This window comes from Chelon labrosus (genome assembly GCF_963514085.1).
Source record: "Chelon labrosus genome assembly, chromosome: 16".
Taxonomy (NCBI): Eukaryota; Metazoa; Chordata; class Actinopteri; order Mugiliformes; family Mugilidae; genus Chelon; species Chelon labrosus.
Window position 1 is genome coordinate 12140332 of NC_140349.1, and position 20604 is coordinate 12160935.

Sequence of the window (20604 nt, forward strand, 5' to 3'; positions counted from 1 at the left end):
TCCAAAATCACACATGAAAATTTATGATTTCACGATGAATAAGAAAGACCGACAACAAGAAAGCTTGATTCCACAGCAGCAATAATACAAATAAACTTTACTGAATCAACGTTTTTTTTTGACCAAACCTATGTAGAAGAAGACAATCTCCGAGGTATCTCTTATCACGTCCGTTGAAGCTGACGCTATTCAGTTCTCGTGGCCTCTCTGTGGCAGGGATGATGCTGTCACTGATGTTTACGTGATTCGTTTAATCAGTGTGATAAGATACATGCTGGACAGTCAGCAGAGGGACTGTTGGACTTTAGTTCGCCCAAGTGGCAGGTGATTCAGCAAGGGTCAGCACTGTCACTCCAATCAGGGCCACGTTACGCCGGGGGTTGCATCATGACCCGGGGCTATAAGAAGAGAGGGAGTCCTGCATGCAGTCACCATCAGGTCCACGTTGTCCTGCAGTACAGGTGAGTCTCAGATTTCTGATTCCTCTGATTCTTCTTGAATGGGAAAGGACTTTCTTTTTAATGAAAACCTGAATCCCAAAAAGTCTTAATTTTGCTTTTTTTTTTTTACAGACATATGTTGTAGTTTCTGAAATGTTATAATGTTAAAGACAGCTGTGATAAAATTCTTAGTTTTTCAACTAAATACAAAGTGAGTCTAAGGGAGTTAGCTTTTAAACTGTGTTTTATTTAATATTTGTAACATTAGATTTTTGCATAAATGTCCTAAGCTACTAAATCTGAATACATCTGTGAGACTGAATGAATGAAGCACTAAAGTATGGCTCTTTCTTTTCTATTTTTACCTTTTATCTTACTATGTTATCATTATTTTAACTGTAAAATGTCTTGATTGGCAAGAAAAACAGTGTAAGTTCAACTTTCTGAACATAAAAGTGATGAAAATCATCACCTACTTTATCTTGTTTGCGCGTAGAGGTTCACTGATAAGGAAGATTAACTGCATGTGTGGGGTTTGGACAAATGCACAGTGTCCAACAATATTTGTTTTATGAGTGGGATTCCTAGAAAACTTGTTTTTATCTGTGACTCTTCTGATTAAACAACGGGAGGCATTCCCACGCACAACTTCTGAAATAACAACTTCATAAAACATCGTCTGAGGTCAATACTGGACATGTCATGTTGCTTTTCAACATTAAAACTACCAGGAAGTTTTAAATAATCATCTATTGTGGTTAAAAATCTCACCATTTGCAGTTACCTCTTGTTGGGTTACATCTAAAAGTGTGATACAGCTCATCAGCATCATGGTTTTATCCTTATTCAGAATAATGTGATTTATTTTTCAGGTCTTACTCAGTCAGCAGCCATGAAATTCTCCCTCATCGCAGCCGTTGTTGTGCTCGCCCTGGCGCAAGGTAGCGTTACGATCAGCTTACTGTAGACTTGTTGAATAGTTGCTGCAATAAAAAGCCTCTTATTTATTTAGACTGTTCTGCCTTGCTGACCCGCAGGAAGCTTCGCCCAGGATGCTGCCGATCTTGAGAAGCTCGGTCAGTACTTCGAGGAGATGAAGACCAGAATGACTCAGGAGCTGACTGAGATGATCCGCACCAGAGACCTGGCAAGCGAGGCCCAGTGAGTACCACGAGAGCTCACCTCCATGCGTGGGGACAGGGTTTAGTCACCGACCGCTATGACTGACCTTCCTCTGAGCCGCACAGATTAGATCACACCTTCTCCTAAGTATTTGCAGCAGTGGGAAGTTAGTTTTTAAACTAAATAATGTACTTTCAGACACATTTTTAATATACTACATGACTGTCAAGCAGTCCATGTCATTAGATTAACCAAACATGGTGTTGAATTACTTTCTACATACCAAAACTTGTCCTCTGAGTCCTTATTTTTTATCTTTAATCCTGAATCTTTCCTCAAATAAATGTAAATAATTAGAAAACCTGAGGGACTGAGGTTGTTTCTTGTCATGCAAAGACAGGGGACCATCAAAGTATTACTAAAAGTTCAAACCAAGACTGGTCAGATGTTGTATATTCTGATTTTTTTATATATTGTGGTTCATCTTCTGCCCCATCAGGACCTTCCTCGAGGACAGGAAAACCCAGCTGGAGCCCCTGGCTTCTCAGATCCAGCAGCAGATGCAGAGCGTCGCCACCAGCGTCGAGGAGCAGATCAAACCCATGGCTGCCAGCATGCAGGCCCAGGTCCAGCCCATGATCGTTAACTTCCAGAAGCAGATGGAGGCCATCTTCCAGAAGATAACAGACCAGACCAAGGCCATCGGCCAGTAAACCAGCGGTTGTGCCAAGAGACGCAGGCGTGCCATCTTCTCTGTCATGGACTGAGTTAATGGAGATACTTGTGTTTGACGGCTGGCCTGGGTTCAGGGAGCCGATAATGTGTTTCAGTGCTTGTTTGACATTTATCATCTCTGTCCCAAAGCACAATTAAAAACGTGGAACAAACTTCACAGTGTCCGCTTCATTTTGTGAGAGCGCATTTAGACGGATCAATGCAAATCATTTTGGAGATCTAGATTATTGCAATTGGCACATTTGGGAATATAGCTACAAATACAGATGTTATGAGAACAGAACAGGTTTATCCTTAAAAAAGGAAAGACACATAATTATTATTTTAACTTTTATTCAAGCAAGCAAAGGTCAAGGAAATCTTCACAATAGCAGGCTTCCACAGCCCAAACATTCAAAGATTTAAAAGGGATAAAACGGCAGAAATAAAGGCTTTAATATTATCTTTTCACAGAACTCTCCTCTAAAACCCCTCGTTTTTTATTTTAATCTTTTTCTCTTTTTTTGGGTATTTTCTTTTTAAGTTCAGCAAACCAGACCTGGTGTTTCTGTTTCTTTCCACAGGTCTGGTTGTAGACTTGTTTCCATTGTTTGTTTTCTTTTTTTAATATATTATTTAACTTCTTTTTACTTTGTTTTGTGTATTTTTTATTTTTTTCATGGTGAAACTAATTTGTCCATCGGTGAAGCTGGTCTCGAGGATCCCCACTCCTGTGAAAACAAAAATACATTTACTGATATGAATGATTTACGTTAACATGAACTCAAAACCCCAGGCTTATGCTAAATCTGCAGATATGAATCTGTGCGGAAGTAGGATTCCTAGGAGTCTTCTTCTGTTAAAAAATAGTCATACCTTGAGTTCAGACACTTGGGACACCAGCTGAATTTGTCACCGTCTTCTGAGCAGCCTCCTTGGCCTGGTGGGCCTGTAGCACAGCCACTGCCTCATCCACCTTTAAAGATAACAATATCCACAACCTTAGCACTCGCAAGCTTTTTCCATTGAGAATGTTTTCCATGACATTTACACTAAGACCAGGACGTACTCATCACGTCTTCATAGATTAAGTCCTGGTGAACTCTTCAGGCAATTAACCACTGAAAGTCATCAATATTAACAAACTTAAGTGCTGACCTTTGAGCGGAGAGACTCTGGGGACTCCAGCATATGAAGCAGCTCTGAGTTGTCAATCTCCAGCAGCATGCCAGTGATCTTTCCTGCCAGGCTGGGATGCATGTTTTGGATCAGTGGGAAAAGACGTTCACCTAAAGGAATAACAGGGAGTATTTAACACAGTCTCTGTACACAGCTTGAAACAATACCATTTATATACTATATAGAGTACACAGTACAGAGAAAATTAGGGTTTCTATACCAGGCTAAGTGACAGGTAGAGTATGAGTGATCATATCAGGTTAATACAGTATTTAGTGCTGGGTGGCTGTTGCTGATTCTTACCCAGCATCTGCTTCTGTTCCTGTGGTGGAGCAGCAGCCAGCATGGAGGCGGTCAGAGGCTCCTGTCCCTGAACATGGACAGCAGGCTGCACAGAGGATCACAGGGAATTAAACACCGTTTTGTTTCCTCTCACGTGTAAGGGAGAGTAAGTCCATAGTTCTTGCCTTACAAAGAAATATGCCTTCCTACCTGCTGCATGCTGACTTGTGGCTGAGTGGCCATGTGCTGCTGAGGATTGCGAACTCCTGCAGCATACTTGTACTGAGGTACTCCACGCACAGGAGCGCCTGCTGCAGCAGCTGCAGAGGCCGGACGAGGTCCCATGGTTTGAGGGGCTACACAAGGAGTAAAGAGAAAGAAACATCAAGATACACAAAGACACCACTGAAATATAATTGCTTTACAGATAGAGTAACTATTGATTGGGACTGACCGACACGCTGGGAGGACATCATGCGGGGCACCTGATTGGCAGGCCGCATAGTACTGAAGGTCTGAGAGCGTGGTGCTGAGGGACGCATGGCACCAGGCATGTTCTGGAAATCTATGAACACACATAACATAGCGGTTTAATATTCGAGAACAACTGCTAATCCGTTTCATTATCTTTTAAAAAGGACAACTCCAGAATACTCACGCTGTGGTCGAACACCTTGGGTGGTCCAGCGTGGGCTTGGGCGGAGCTGGGCCATCTGGCCGGCAGCTGGGTAGTAAGCAGCACGGTTCTGGGCCTGAGGTATGGCTGCCATGAAGTAGCCAGAGGGCGGGGGCGGCTGGTAGGGGTTGATGACTGGATTTGGCACTGCACGCACACTGGCCATGCGCTGCATGTACTGGTTGGTCAGGTGGGCTTGACGCTCCTCCTTTCTCTGGGCCAGGGCCACGTACAGCGGCTTGGTGGCTACAATGCGTCCATTCATTTCAGTCACAGCTTTGGTGGCCTCCTCTGGGGAGGAGAAGCAGACAAAGCCAAAGCCTTTGCTCCGCCCGCCTTCCATCATCACCTGAGAGCAAGAGTCAATTGATACAAATCCTAGGTTAATCAGAGAGTACGTTCTCTAAAGAGCCCCAGAAACACAACAAAGGCAGTTAATCACACATCTATTTATTAGAGAGCAAAGATAAAAAGCTAATATCCTACCTTGGCACTGGTTATGGTGCCGAATGACGTGAACTCCTTTCGCAGGCGTTCATCATCAATTCCATCATCGAGGTTCTTCACATACAAATTGACACCCTGAAAATAAAGTAGAACTAAAGTAAACTTGTGCATTCTTTAGAAAACTCAATGGACTGAAACATTCCCTAAACTGTTTAATGTTTCTGTCTGCAGTACATATTTATCCCCAGAGCCCACTGTGAAGAAACGTGGGGCCCATGAACTGCAGTGTCACTGTTGCAGCCATTTTGGCCAGTGCAACCTACTGAGGAGGGAGCACTGAATTTGACAAAGCTGCAGACTCCAACTTGACCAGGCAAAGAGTACAACTCTTTAACAAACATTTTACAGATTGTATTACGTTGAGGTTTTTCCATCCATGTATACAGAAACTGACCTGGTAACGAGTCATGCGGTCTTGTTTCATTTGTTCAAATTTACGCTTCAGCTCAGTCTGTCGCTCCACCTTCTTCTGGGCGCGGCCGACGTAGATCAGTTTGCCGTTAAATTCCTTCCCATTCATCTCATCCACTGCCTGAAGCAATCAAATAAACAATGTCAACGTTGTGGCTGAGGATAGCAAACATTTGGTGGTTGTCACAAAAAAAAAAAAGTTGTTGGCTCGAATCTTACCTTCTGGGCATCCTCATGCCTTTCAAAGCTGACAAAGCCAAAGCCTCTGGACTTTCCAGTGTCGTCCGTCATAACCCGGATACTCATGGCGTTTCCTAATCAACAGAGAGATCTATTTTTATGATCATACTTTGCACAATGTAGGCACAAAAGCATGTAAAGTGATTTTAAAGAGAAGTTGGAAACATGGACACCCTGACTGACCGTATTTATTGAAGACCTCCCTCAGCTTCTCATCATCCATGTCATCACCAAAGTTCTTAATGTAAACATTAGTAAACTCTTTGGCTCGGGCACCAAGCTCAGCCTCGCGTTCTTTGCGAGATTTGAAGCGACCCACAAATCTGCGTTTAAAGGAACATTTCGAAAAATTTCAAAACACATCAAATAAAAACAAATGCGTTACAGATCGCAGCTTTAAAATCAGTTGTATTGTGTATATTTACGTTAACTAAACTGAACGAGCATCAGTGTTAAAGCAATGAGTCATCTTATCAAAGAAACATCATCTACAACAGGTCACTTTATATTTTTAACATAGTTTATAGTTGTATAAACATTTTATTTCTAGTCACTCTCTATTTTTTATATAGCTTTTGTATTTTATGTTCAATGTTTGTAACTGCTACTGGATGCTTGAATTTCCCTCGGGATTAATAAAGTATCCATCTATCTATCTATCTATCTGAAACTGTTAAGTGTTCGAACAATCCTACAACCTTCAAACTCCATCAGACACGTGAAATATTAATTTCACACTTCACACATTAGTATGCACCCACACACGGTTCAAAACCGGTCAAAACGTCCACTTACACTTTTCGGTCATTGAGCAGCATGCCATTCATTTTCTCAATGGCTCGTTCGGCTGCCTCCTGAGTCTCAAAATGCACAAAGCCGTAGCCTTTTGAGCCATTTTCATCACAAACCACCTTGGAGAGAGAAGACACATGCTGTTTTTAAGCTACACACACACACATGCAGTAACAGTATATTAAACCTGCACGGTCTGTCGGACCACATCTCAGATTATCTGTGAAATAAAACTGACATGTAGAGACTTTGTAATCTCAATAACATATGCTCTATGAATATATTTCTTTTCCATCCCCCCCATAGATCCTGTTATTTTTTCTTTATTATTAAAGCCTTCTGCAGTTACAGATCCCAACCATGATGCATTAATAATTGTATCTAGTGCGAGAAGAGAGATGGTTTGAGCTGCTGGGTGAAACATCTGTTAATTATCACACTCCACAAAAGCAATCACATGCAAACCGTGCATACAAAGAATTGCTAAACCACATAATAACCATCCTTGCTTCAGGTCACATCCTGTGTAGGGGAGGGGCTTCACCTTGCATGACAGGATGTTGCCAAAAGCTGAGAAGGTGTCATAAAGAGCCTTGTTGTCGATGGACTTGTCAAGATTCTTGATGAAGATGTTTCCTACGCCGCTTTTTCTGAGTGACGGATCGCGCTGTGACCACATGATGCGTACAGGCCGCCCTTTGATTACGTCAAAGTTCATGGTGTCAAGAGCACGCTCAGCTAAGAGGAGAGGGACACAGGGAGAGGAGACAGGGTTATTTAATGCATTTAACATTTCAGGTGATACTTGGTGTGGGGGAGTTGTCCATCGTGTGTGTGTGTGACCTCAGGGTTAGTCTTGGAGGAGGGTTTCAGCGCTGAAAAGAAATAGAGTCAGAAAACCAGATGTTCAGCTTTTCCACTGGGTCACTCTAAAAGATAAAAGGGGACTCTGTCATTGTGTTAAAGCATGTTTACATTTGTTAGTGCTACTGGTGTCAACTTCCTTTAAGCCTTTTACCCCCAGGGAAGCTTGACAGTTGTGGGTGTTGCTGTATTAATCTACTTCCCCAATTTCAAACTGAGTCGTCTGGTCACAAATACATCAGCTAAGCTGTGTTTCTACTCCAAGTACACAGGACTTTAAGTTCCAGGAGGGCTTTTCAAAGTACTAAAATACCCATTGAGACGTCTGGTTGTCTGTATATGAACCGTGATCTTAAGTTTGTCAGATGTATGAAAATGCAGCCGAAGTAGATTCAAACTGCTCGACTTAAAAGTAATCAAACAGGTTTAAAACAGAGACTGAAACAGACGCACGCCATCACACACAAAAATACTTTCCTCTGAACGTAACACCCGTCCCCGGTGTGGAAACACACCGTACAGCCTTGCCAACTGAGACCAGTACAAATATTAGAAAAACATATTCATGTAAACAAAAAAAAAAAAAAACTAAAAGGCCACCACAGACCTTACCCTGAGAAATACTGCAGGAAGTTTTCACATTTGCCAATATAAAAAAATATACGAAATAATGTGGAAAAAATTGAATCAGTGAGTAAGTAACTGCTAGTAATTACCGCATTTATACATATGTAAATCTTTTTTATTTTTAACCATCTTACAACCATTTTTTTGTTTTACTAGTGGTTTTCAAGAGCGTTTTTTTTTTTTTAATGTGCAACTGGGCTACTGTGACCAAGCAATTTCCCCTGTGGATCAATAAAGTCTAAGTCTAATTGTCATGCAGCAGAATGAATTTACATTTAGATAATAAGAATCTAAAATTTAAAGAGCTTAAAATGTTCCTCAACACAAACTGCCCTACACTGGCAGCATATAAAGTGACTTGGACTGAAGTTTTAGGGAGTTATACACATATGTGCCAGTTCATTAGGTACACTAGAAAAAAATAAATGCATTCTAATACAACAGTCCAGCTCCTTCATGGTTATTATAATATTCAGCTTATGTTGCAACAGTGTAAGAATGGTGGTTATTCAACTCTTCAACTCTGATTAGCCAAGACCATTGACTAAAATAGGGTTTGACGAAATAATAGAAACGTGTCAGTGCAACATACCGCAGTAATACCACAAACAGCAGACTCAAAGATAAAGACAACTGAATCAAGAACTCTCAGTTACTTCAAACAAATGCCATAACCTTCACAAAGAGAGGATTTAATGGCATAACTATTATAGTATAATGCATTTGTTTTCACGAGTGTACCTAATGAAATGACAGAGCACTGGTCCAAAAACCTCGAAGGAACATGGTTCAGTTAAAACACACCCTAAAAACACAAGAATGCAGTCCTGTTTCTCTTATCAGTGGTATGCAGAAGATGTTTTGTGAGGGAGTTAACATCAGAGTCTCTGTTGCACACAGGGTTGATATATTTTTAACAGTTTTAGAAGCTGAGGTACCATTTTTACTCGTATAATTAAGAGTTTATACCACAACTAATGTTACTGGTAAGCAATATTAAAAAAATAAAATAAAAATAAAATTGCTGTCAGCACTCAAGATGAACAGTTGGGGTGTTGTCCTGACTGAAAAGAGATTAAAAAGGAATTGGCAGCTAACAGTGCGCTGCTACATTTCTAAGGTGGGCCGGGCCGGGCCGGGCCGGGCCGGGCGGACGCAGTGCTTTTCAGCTACGCCACTGCTGGGAGGTTCAAACGAGGAGACCCCACCAACAACATGTCGGCCGCAGTCACGTGTAGTAGAAATATGCTAGCTCTCACATGTCAGCGACTGTCATTTAAAACCTGACATTTATTTCAACACATTTTAGTTGGCATTTCAATAAACGACTTACCGTCCGCTGGCTGTTGGAAGTTAACATAGGCGTATCCAAGGGAACGCCGGGTGATCATGTCCCTACAGACCCGGATCGAGAGGATAGCTCCGGCTGGGCTGAATTTCTCGTACAGCATGGCCTCGGTCACATCTTGGTGCAGATCCCCGACGTACAGGGAGGCCATGGGGTAACTGGGAGCGCTGGGGTTCATTTTCGCCGGCGCAGTAAACGGACAAGGCTTGGTTTTCCTAACGAAAAAGTTTTCGGATAACGACTGCTTGGTTCTCTAACGGTCAGAGCGTCACGTCAGTTTGGGGCAGAATGCTGATGGGGAAACGTTATACAACCGCTGACTTGTCAGTTGCACTGTTTTCGAATAAAATTTAAAAGATGAACCTACTAAAATGACAGCGTCAACTTCTAACTGGATTAAAAACTGTCAAATTTGAAAAACAAAGCTAAAAGATAATTCTAACGTTACTTGGCCTCGCTTTTTGAATCAGTAACACGTCGACTGAAAAAAAAAAAAAAATCCGATACGTTAGTCAGCCCCTTCTTGTACGTTACCGTCCAGTCTTCGAATGTCTACTCCAGCTTCACCGACTTGTTACAAAAAGAAAAAAAAAATATATTTTTTAGACTTTTTTATGTTTTGAATTTTTTTTTGTTTTTTTATTTTTTTATAGAATGTGTGCCGAGCAAGCTCAGGAGCACACACGCACTCACACAGCACTGACAGCCGGGGTTGAGGGGGAGGAAACGGCCAGGAAGTTGTGTCTTATATACCAGTTGGCGCGTCACCGAAATGGACCAATCATCTTTAAGTATGAAGGGTGGGGAGGGGGGGCAAAAAAGAGGCGTTGACCACAACTGTACGCATGATGATGAAATCATGAAAGACGCATTGTTAAAGTGGCAATGTCACTATCAATTGTTAAATCAGGTTACACAATAGTGGCACTAATGATAAAAGTGTGGCAAAGTTTATATATTTAAATCATTTTGAAGCTGGATATCCTAATTACAGTAGCAATGACTTAACAGGCTGTTTTCCCAAGACACATGTGAATACACTATAGTTGGTTATTGGATGATATCTGACAGGATCTTAAGTTACTGCTAATACAAACATTTTCTCTGGTACTGGGAATGATATACGCCGATTATGTATTGTGGCATTCCTTGTTTGATAAAAGGTCATTCAGGACTTGTCTTTTGATGTCTGTGTGCAAATGTGTGGCCTTCACCTTTTTTATGCTGCAATGTAACTCAATCATTACCATTCATTAACAAACGTGGTCAACAGAGTGTACGTTTCTTATCAAGCTGATGCGCGCATGTCAACATGACCATTAGTGGTCATAAATATCTGCAGAGGGCAGTGTTGTCAGCGAAAAGCAGGCATCCATCTACAGTGCCATCAAACCAGAACACTGCAGTCTCTAGTGTCGCATTTGACCACTTTTATTTAGCATTTTAATGTATGCCTTTTAATTCACCACTAGTGGAGCAGCTACAAAAACGTACAGGTCTAAAATTGAGATTATATACATAGCTGTAGCTTTCATCTCACCACTGCTGCGTCAGGTGAAGGCTGCTCGTGCCTGTGTGCTTGAGGACGTTCAAAAGCAGCCACTCCAGCTGCATGTGAGAGCGCTCATTTCACCGCTGTAAATTAAAATGCTCTGATCACCGTCAGGATGTTTACCAGATGACGTGGTAAACAGGGTAGAACTGAGCAGATGAACAAACAGTGGCTCAACGTGGCCGAGAGAACAGAGATACACATTGCGCACGGTACACTCGATTTGAATGTTTTAATTCCACTTACATGAAACCACAAAAACCAAATAACATACTCAAGAGTGTAATTTGCAAATTCCTGCATCCCACCTTTTAAAACCCAAGATACTGTAATTGGAAGAAACTGGCACTACGTTGTGACTACTAAATGGCCTCAATGCAGCTTTCTACCAAGTTATTTTCTGTTATTTAGCATGGTGTTAGTCCACCTTTTCCAAAAAATGTACTTTCGGGGGAAGGTAAATGTTACTGTAAACCACCTCGTTGAAGCTAAATCCTAAGCAAAAACTGCCAGTTTTGAAGCAAACCTAACCCTCACACCATACTACTGAGAACCACATACATTCCAGGAGTCAAATCAAGAGTCAAAGGGAATAAAATACACAAAAAGAAAATACAAAAAACACCTGAATAGAAAAAGAGTAGAAAGCCACATAAAAGCACATGGCAAAAGTATCCTCTGCACTGCTGAAAAGATAAAATATCAAAAGTTACAGTATCATGCCATTTAATCAAGTTGTTCACTTTGTCCTAGGCGGTCTATACCTTGTCACGTGGTATTGCAGGAAACCATAGTCTACACATTTCACAGAGAGTGAAGATGTCAGTAAAATGGAATGTAATCCTCCCAACAAATCTATCAACCAGAGTTTAACTACAGTTTTTGTAAAACGGCCATTCATACGGAAAACTTCTCCTATGCCTGAATGCACACTGAAAACCCACTGAGCTATGATACATGTACCATCCATAAAAAGACTACCTGCTACACTGGACACTGACAGGGTGGGATGGATACAAGCAATATGGCGACGGATCTTTAACAGCATATGATCACTGCTATTGTCGGATGCTAAGTTTAGTGGACTCAGACCTCTGTGGCCAAGTTTTGTGGACTCGAGTGTCACAAAGGTTGTAAATGTTCAGTTCAAGTAAAAACATACAAATTATCAAAGTTACAGTTAGAGGTTTTTTAGGTTTCGTTTGTTTGTTTTCCTGCAACAGCAGCAGTTTGCTACAGTGAATAGGGTTAAAGAGCACGGGGCAGATTTGGATCTAAAGGAGGGAACAAAACGACAACAAAAATAAGGAACATCCACTGGTTCACACAATGAGTAATGTTCTAAAGAAAAACAAACCTAATCCATTCTTTTCTCTGTGGAGGTGCTCATATGATTAACACACACACTTCAATGCTTCAATGTATCTGCACATACATACTGTACTTTACACATTGTGAGTGGAGTGTAAACATACATATCTGTGCATGTATGTGCACACACAACCACGCACACAACTTAGGCTGGTGAGAGGTAAAAATGTGATTTATTTTTTATTTTTTTTCCCTTTCTGAAGTTCAGTTCTTCTCAGCTGCCGGTGCCGGTGCCGGTGCCGGCTCCGTCTCCTCTCCCTCACCTTCCCCCTCAGTCTGGGCGTCTGACATCCACAGCTGCAACAGAGCACAGGATGCTAGCTTTAGTGCAGAACGGCAGGAAATGCTTAGTCAAGTTTGAAAATAACAACAAGACAGCAAGACACTCACAGTCAGATTGTCGCGGAGCAGCTGCAGGATCAAGGTGCTGTCTTTGTAAGAGTCGTCGTTGAGGGAGTCCAGCATGGCGATGGCTTCGTCAAAGGCCTAGAATACACAAAGACAACCATGATTACTGCCAAAACCAGTGTACAGGGTCTTAAAAGTGATCATAACCAGCTGGAGATGGATTTAAAAATACTTGTAGAATAAAAAAAATCAAAGGACAATGACTTAAATAAAACAACAGGCAGCTATTAATAGTGTTCAGCTCTTCATACTACAATCTAATTTCATGATGATAGGTAGGAGGATGTTTGAGTGTAATAAAACAAGAAATAAGTATGAATAAATTGTGTTCTCAGGGTGCGTCACATGTGTAGTTCAATTCTCTAGGCCTTGAGGCACAAGCAAGACAGTTTTATGACATACAGAAGTTATAAAATGTGTTGTGCTTGATTTGTGGTAGTATTTTTATTGGCTAAGAACAGATTAAGAGCTTATAAAATGTATAAAGGCTTAAGTGGCAAGCAGACAGCAGTTCTGACACTTGTACCAGACTACAATACATATTTACATTAATTCTTAAAGTTTTGGTCAGGGCTGAGTCCACAGTTTGTCCTAATTGCCCCAAACATGTTGCCTGGTGTGCTATATGATACTGGGATTTCAGTTTGAGGTTGGAATCCCCTGGTTTTAATAGCAAAGAAGAGACCAAGAGACTTTAGAGCATTATTAAATGTTTTTTTTCTTATCAAATACACACCATCTGGATTCTATTACAGGGCATGTTTCAGTTGTTATAGAAAGAAATACCACCGCACACAATTAGATAGTCCTACAGTCATAGTTAAAAATTATGTGACGTATGTTTTGACTTGGTTCTCCAACAGCAGACAATAAGTTCTAAACAAAACTAACTCAACGACAGATGACGTCTATGACTAGGTCGCCGTTACTCTTCTGGCCATCACCGCATTAAGTCAGCCCTAATGATTTGATTTGGGCGACTGATCTACTCGGGCAGACCTTCCAGACCAAAATTGCCACATAACAATTTAATTTTGTTGGCGGGGAAACTTAGGGCTGGCTCCCAGGTAAATGTTTGGTTGCTAGTCGGAATGTTTTATTTTAGATTCATTATTTTTTTTTGTTTTTTTTTTTACTTGGGGATGAAAGGATTGATAATTTTTTCATACCTATCAATTAATTGTTAAGGCACTGCTAGCAGCTGGTTATCTTACCATAAAGAGCAGAAAAAAGAAAACAGTTGACCGGTTTTGTCAAATGTGACAAAAATCTAACCGACTATAACCTCCAGAGCTCAATTGCTGAATCTGTACAAAAAACTGTTGTAGAATAGGATATAGCAGCGATGTCTTGAATAAATCCTACTTTGACTACACTGTAAGGCCATGAGAACAGTGTTGGATCTAGAAGGACACTTCAAGTGAACTCCACTTAACAAGCAAAGACAGTCCAACTATTGACACTGGAAAGCAGACCCTGACTGGACTAGTACCACTGACTGGAACAGGTCTGGGACATAAAAACCAGAATGAACTTCTCCACTTTAATATAAACTTGCCACCAGACGTACAGCTTGTGTCATACTTTTCAGGATAGTTCTTCTTGAAGGGGGACATATAGGTAAAACAAAACACTGATAAGTAGAGCGGGGTTCTTACCGTCTTTGCCAGTTGGCAGGCCTTCTCAGGCGAGTTGACGATCTCGTAGTAGAAGACAGAGAAGTTCAGAGCAAGGCCTAGGCGGATGGGGTGTGTAGCCTTCATTTCTTTGTTGCTGATATCCAAAGCCTGCTGGTAGGCTTCTTGTGAACTACCGATGATCGCTTCACAAAAGAAAACAGACCAGTCAAGGTTAGGGTTAAATAAGATGAAGCATTTGTGTGTGTATGTTGCTGTTACTCAGATTTTCTATGGTCAATCATACCCACTCCAGCAAATGTTTACTCATTATGGTCCTATAAATGTGACTCACAAGGCCGGCCTGTTGATACCCAACAGCAATTACCATAGAGACATGTTCAATATCAAGCAATAGCCTCCAATGTATCAACTAAGAAGCTGGCAGCACTGAATATTTGCAGTTTTACAGTTAATCTGAGAGTGGGAAACAGGATAACCCCCATGAACAATAAAAACCAGATTGGAGAACTACAGATCAATCCACTCGACAAAGTTGGCAAACTATCCGAAGAGGCGCTCAGGATGCACACAAGATTATTTGGGATTTTCATCGCCAAGACGCAACGTAATTCACATGATACCTTGAAATTAAGCTTAAAAAAGGGGGAAAAAACATCACTCAGGCAGTGTCTGGCAACCGCTAGCAGCCAACACCCTGGTGCTGCTCCTGTTGCCATGACAACCCAGCAGCAGCTCGCTCCCGCATTTCGGGCTGACAGTTGTAGGTCAAGGATGGAGAGGATGTCAATGTTCTGGTCACAAACAACACTCGGAGCCCTGTCCCTTCATCCCTAAAGAGGGTTTTAAGGACCCTTCATCAGCACACATTCATCCCATCATCGAACAGATGTGCAACAGACCATCGCCATGGAAACACTGGACCTGATCACAGCGCAGCAGCATGTGTTTTTAGCAGAGCACCACTCATACGGTCTGATTTCGCCGAGCGATTGCACCAGAGGTGGATGGAGGGGTTATTAGAAATGTATGAGGTGTTGCACTTACTATCCTTTTCCTCTCCGCTGGCCACCTCAGCCAGGTAGCGGAAGTAGTCTCCCTTCATCTTCAGGTAGAAGACCCTGCTGTCAGCTGGCTTAGCGTTGGGGATCAGAAATTTGTCAAGTAGGTCCTGCAAGTGAAAGAGTGCAACGTTAACAGGTGCACTCACGAGCCAGATCATGAGTAGACACTAGTATTTGGATAGGTATGTTAAGCACATAACCCAAGACAATTTAGCCCCTTCCTCACCATTGCAGGGTGCTTATTTCTTGCATTCTTTTACCTTTGACATTACTATTATCATTTTAAGTATGGAGGATGCAGAGAGGTGGGCAACTGAAAAGATATTTAATATTAAGAAACACTACACTTTATGTCTATTACGTATGAAACTGTCTATGAATATGTCTGTGGAATTAAATGCAAGTATATAATTTCAACAGTTGCGGGCAGGATTTAATTGTGGAGCATGTCTGAATCACATCTTTAGCAAAAAAAAAATATATACTAACATTTACTCAAGCGTTTTCCTTTTGAGCTCACGTGTTGTATTATGCCAGTGAATGTGAAAACACAAAATGTACTTGAACGATACGCATACTAATGCTTATCTCTATGATACTCAAACATCTGTTGGGAGATATATATATATATATATATGCATAGTGTAATATTTACTTCCTGATTAATGTGTGTAGGCAATCACCAGATATTAAATATATTCACTTATCTAAGCAAAGCAATATTAAAGCTGTAAATCTGAATTCATTAGACTTCTCCTGTTAATTAAAGGTTTACATTTCCTCCCCCCCTCCTTACACTTTTACAAACACACCACAACCAGCAGGTGTCACTACTTTGAAAAGAGCACCACACCTCACTGACTGCACTGCACCCACTGAGGAGCATTATTTTTGTGTCTTTTGCACAAGGATCTAGACACTTTTTGCAATTAGCTAAGCATGAACATTAGGATACTAGGATAAAGTCATGCATATCATTATATTTCCAAGTTTTTGAAAAGCTTCAAGGACCATATGTGCAAAGACGAATAACTAATACTGTTTGTAGTGTAGTAACGCGTTGTTGCAAAAATGCGAGAGGGACTGACCACAGCTCATCCTGTCATATAAACAGACCGGTGTTGCACCAATATTAAAACAATAATATATTCGCTGAGCTGCTTTTCAGTTGAGAACTTGACACTAACGCACCTCTCAGTATCTTTCTATCGACTGGTCTCAAACCAAGCATTTACTCTACACACATCCTTCTACTTATCTACCCCCCAATTGCTCCTCTCCACTCCTTACCAGTACTTCCTTGCAAATGTCATTCAGCTCCTTTTCGATTTTCATTTTGTACTCCTTGATCAGTGCAGCCTTTGCGGTGTCTTCAGTCTTGAGCTCCATGCTGGACACGACCCTCCAGGAGGACCTCCTAGCCCCCACCACATTCTTGTAGGCAACAGAGAGCAGGTTACGCTCCTCGTTGCTGAGCTCCGAGCACTGCTCTGTGAAAGCTTTCATGGCTGCGGCCATGTCATCATAACGCTCAGCCTGCTCGGCCAGTTTGGCTTTCTGTGCCATATCTTCCTTGTCTGCCATGGCTCCTGTGTGGGCTGAGGAAGGAAGGAGAGAGGAGAGGGAGTTGGGAAGGACAAAGCAAAGGGTACAGATTAGGAAGACAGTGGAGAAAGAGTTGGGGGGAGGGCAGGCACAGGGAGAGAAATTGAGGAGCAACATAATGGGGAAGGGGGGAGGGCTTTGATCATTTTCTGAAGGAAGACTGTGCATGTGAAGATGTTGTTCTTCCTGCGTAACCTGATTTCTCAGGCTTACATTCCAACTCTCAAAATGCTCCAAATACTTTAAAACTCATTAGATGCCACAAAAAAGTAAACTACTTAATACTTAATTATTCTCTCATATCACTTGAAAAAAAAAATAATAAAAAAAAATAATCCATGTTCCCTTTTTACTAAAAACCCCTATCATCTGTCTTGAACACAGATTGAAAGATTTGGATGTGTGAACACCATCTCTTCCAAAGTGGATGTTGGATATTTATCAGTTTGTCGACACCCAGTCTGGCACAGACTTGATTCATATTCATGACTAGATCAACTTGGCATCTAAGTTATTAGAAATACAACATGATAAAGTGGTTATATCATACTATAATATAAAATCAAAAAAGAAAATCATAATATATTTAATTATATTTAATTTCTGACTTCTCCTGGCTGAGAAATTCTTAAATTGGCAAAGAGCTGCAATATATTTGCTGTTGTTGCTTCAAAATAGACAATAACAAGGAATCTTAAGGAAATCTTAAGGAAATCAATAAGTTTTTTTTCTCTAAATTAAAAACTAGATAACTAAAAAGTAGTATAACTTGTAAAACACTAGAAGAAAATAGTCATTAGTCTGAATGAGTCATTTTCCTATTGTGTTTTGTGGAACCACGAGTCCAAAATCCCAAAACATTAACTTTATCTGTGAAGTAGAGGACAGAAAAACAGGGAAGCTGCAACCTGTACATATTGCTATCGGTCATCAAAATAGCAACTGATAAAAACAAAATAACTACATCACGAGACAAAGAAAAGGTTCAGATACTGGGTTTAGGATTGCTGCTCGATAAACGACAAATTATGTATTGCTCCCCCCCCAAGAAAATGCAGATTATTTGTCAAACGATTACTCTGATTAATCGCCTGATCATCTAGTATCTTATTTGTTACTGTAACTTATTTAAAATATAGCTTTTAAAAGGAATACAGGGGATGACTAGACAGTTAAGCAACCTGTGGTCAATGCAGGTTTTGTTCAGAGCAGACGCCTCAAGTCTAGGCCACTTCCTGGCTAAGATGTTTTCCTTTTAACACAGGAAAATTGCTGTTCTAGTGCATTAAAGCATTCTTTTTTTTGTCTGAATCATTATTTGCAGGTTTCTTACCAATACGTATTGTATCAGGTGCAAAAAAAAAAAAGGACCAAGACTGCAGCACTTGGAGAAAAGAACCACTCGATGAATGAGCTACATTTCCCAGCATGCAGACACCTGCACCCTTCTGAGGAATGTCGGCCACCCAGTTTCGCGTCACTTACACACACACACATACACACCTGCCCACCGAGCTCCCACTATGTAAGAAAAGGAGCATCACATATAGACTTCCCAAATTATTTAGATTCAACATTTTTTAATGTTAAATGCGAAAAAAAAACGCGCAATAACGGCGCAGACGGAAATATAAGACAATAGCTGTGTCCGTGAATCAGTCACACTGGAATGGAAGGAGTCGAGCTTACTTGCAGTCCACAGTGAACGCCCTTTTTCGCTTCCCGGAAAACAAACCCGAGCCGCTGGTTTTGAGCAAACTAATCATTAATTATAGGCTTCTTCATTGGCAAAAGCTAATTTAGTACACTGGAGATACGCATCGTGAAGCGAGTAAGCGAAATAGACGGGTTAACGTGCGGTAACTAGCGCTTCCCATTCAAGCAAGCGCCGAACAATGACTGAGCAGCGGGACATCAATGATTTCCACTTACGCTCCAAGAGGCGGCGATGAATGCGGGTTTTTATGGCGTCCCCAAAGCACACGGAGCAAAGTGTATCGACGTCTTTGGCAAACGTATCGCCGATAGCCAGCAGTAAATAAATGTGAACTAACCTGAGAGTGTCGTTAGACGATGTTGTTCCTGATTCCCGGACGCACAGCTGATGATCTCTCCCGCTCATCCACGGGGTTTCCCTCCAATCAAAGACACAGCAGCAGGGTCGCACCGGGGTGGGTGACGTCAGAGCCCAGTTGCTAGGGTAACAAAATTTACAAGAACATTTTGCAAGGCCGCGTGACTCAGTAGAGGGCCGATTTTAAACATTTTGAGTGTTTCCGTAGTATATCTTACAAGCAATCTGGTATTTTTTTTCCCGTATGTAAATAAATTTGTTCGTGTCTCATATTTATTAAACATTTTCCCTTTTTTTTTCTTTGATTTAAAAATATTTTGACTGGATGCAACGTTAAAAATTTCACTGGTGAAGACTTATGGGACATGTAGTTGATGAATTCTATCTTTTGAATAAGTTTTACTGGTCAGTATGGTTGTATACACTAATTTCTCTCTAAACAGCGAGGGAAAACAGTATCGCTTTCCATTTTTATTTTTTGTTGTTGTTGTTTTTGTGATATAATGAAAGATGTTCTTTCTCCTATATGCAAAAATATTGAAGCTTGGAGAACAGAAGCTACCCGGAAGTGGGACAGGACTCGCCAGGAAGTGATTTTATCAATGGTAGAAACGGTGGAAACGTTACTAAAGCTGTTGTTCGCTGTGGAAACTGTGTCCCTGGGACGGATATGTTTAGTGATTGGACTCTGATATTTTATTATTTTCCACGTAGGTCCCCTGTCATCATTGCACAAAGAAATGAGCAAATGTATGATCGTTTGTTTGTTTTCACTGGGCTCACCATAGACACCAGATAATATGCATTTCTGCTGACATAGTGAAATCATTGGGAGGTAACATCTAAATTAATGATAGTATTGTTTCCTTTTGATATGTGACACAAGATTAAAAGCAAACATGCACCACCACATGGCTTATTATGTGTTTATTGCCTGTAATCCAGATGTAGTATTTTAATCTTGTAAATGTATTTGCAGCTGTAGATATAAAACACCTCTGAATAGTGTTATGTATCACAGTCCAAGCCTCCGTTGTCATTTAACACACAATTAGTTTATGTGGTGAAATATTACACTGATAGGCATCTGGCTGGGAGTCAACATTTCTTAACTGAGCTTATCAACTGTAAAACCTGCTTAGAAATCCTTAACAGTACTTTCTCCTGCCCTCTAAACATGCTTGATCAGCATCTTCATTCAAACGCCCAGGTAGGTCAAAAGGTCCAGCTGCAACACCAGTTTATCTAGTTCTACTAGATAAACTACTAGTACTACTACTACTCTACTACTAGAAATTTCAAGTCTATCAGAAACTTTTCCTCTCAGGAATCATGTTATAGACGTGGCATGTACCTCAAATTAGATGATCTATAGCCAGAGGGGAAATATTTCACCTAATTAAGCTGCAGCTAATTTCATTTTGTAGTGGTCCCCTTTTCTCAGTCAGCCCTGTGGTTCACATCAAAGACAGATCATGCAAACTGTGCTGCGAATGTGTCTGTATGAATTAACTTGCGTTTTGTTTTTTCATTCACAAGTTTGATGGGATGGGAAGGAAGGATGTGGAGTATGTGTAAGGAGACAGAGAAACAATGTGGGCTATGACTCATTCAGGCCAGCCGCTCAAACCTTTAAAGCAGCAGCAGGCAGCACGGGACTGACCCTTATTTTTCTTTTCTTCTGAGTCAGA

General features: G+C 41.0%; 3 protein-coding genes across 4 annotated transcripts; 1 reads left to right on the forward strand and 2 right to left on the reverse strand.

Annotated features, from left to right (window-relative positions):
* The first annotated feature begins 915 nt into the window (after positions 1–915).
* On the forward strand, positions 916–2540 carry LOC311501664 (type-4 ice-structuring protein-like). The gene is made up of 3 exons (XM_084563625.1): positions 916–1381; positions 1478–1601; positions 2062–2540. Exons 1-3 carry the CDS (start codon positions 1333–1335, stop codon positions 2273–2275), a joined length of 387 nt encoding a protein of 128 aa, XP_084419751.1. The 5' UTR covers positions 916–1332; the 3' UTR covers positions 2276–2540.
* Positions 2541–2613: 73 nt separating this feature from the next.
* On the reverse strand, positions 2614–9911 carry LOC311501662 (polyadenylate-binding protein 1A). The gene is made up of 14 exons (XM_084563620.1): positions 9188–9911; positions 6908–7101; positions 6367–6482; positions 5755–5894; positions 5551–5645; positions 5315–5452; positions 4900–4995; positions 4396–4762; positions 4192–4302; positions 3948–4093; positions 3759–3843; positions 3435–3565; positions 3153–3252; positions 2614–3007 (listed from the first exon to the last, which is right to left on the reverse strand). The coding sequence occupies exons 1-13, from the start codon at positions 9378–9380 to the stop codon at positions 3160–3162; spliced, it is 1905 nt and encodes a 634-aa protein (XP_084419746.1). The 5' UTR covers positions 9381–9911; the 3' UTR covers positions 2614–3007; positions 3153–3159.
* A 1061-nt stretch (positions 9912–10972) lies between these two features.
* On the reverse strand, positions 10973–18994 carry LOC311501828 (14-3-3 protein beta/alpha-B-like). 2 transcript variants are annotated; one of them, XM_084563861.1, is made up of 6 exons: positions 18894–18994; positions 16525–16832; positions 15218–15341; positions 14192–14355; positions 12516–12611; positions 10973–12422 (listed from the first exon to the last, which is right to left on the reverse strand). In XM_084563861.1, exons 2-6 carry the CDS (start codon positions 16816–16818, stop codon positions 12330–12332), a joined length of 771 nt encoding a protein of 256 aa, XP_084419987.1. In that variant the 5' UTR covers positions 16819–16832; positions 18894–18994; the 3' UTR covers positions 10973–12329. The 2 variants fall into 2 exon arrangements, with proteins under 2 accessions (XP_084419987.1, XP_084419988.1); XM_084563862.1 differs by having other exon boundaries at positions 18772–18904.
* Between the last annotated feature and the right edge of the window lie 1610 nt (positions 18995–20604).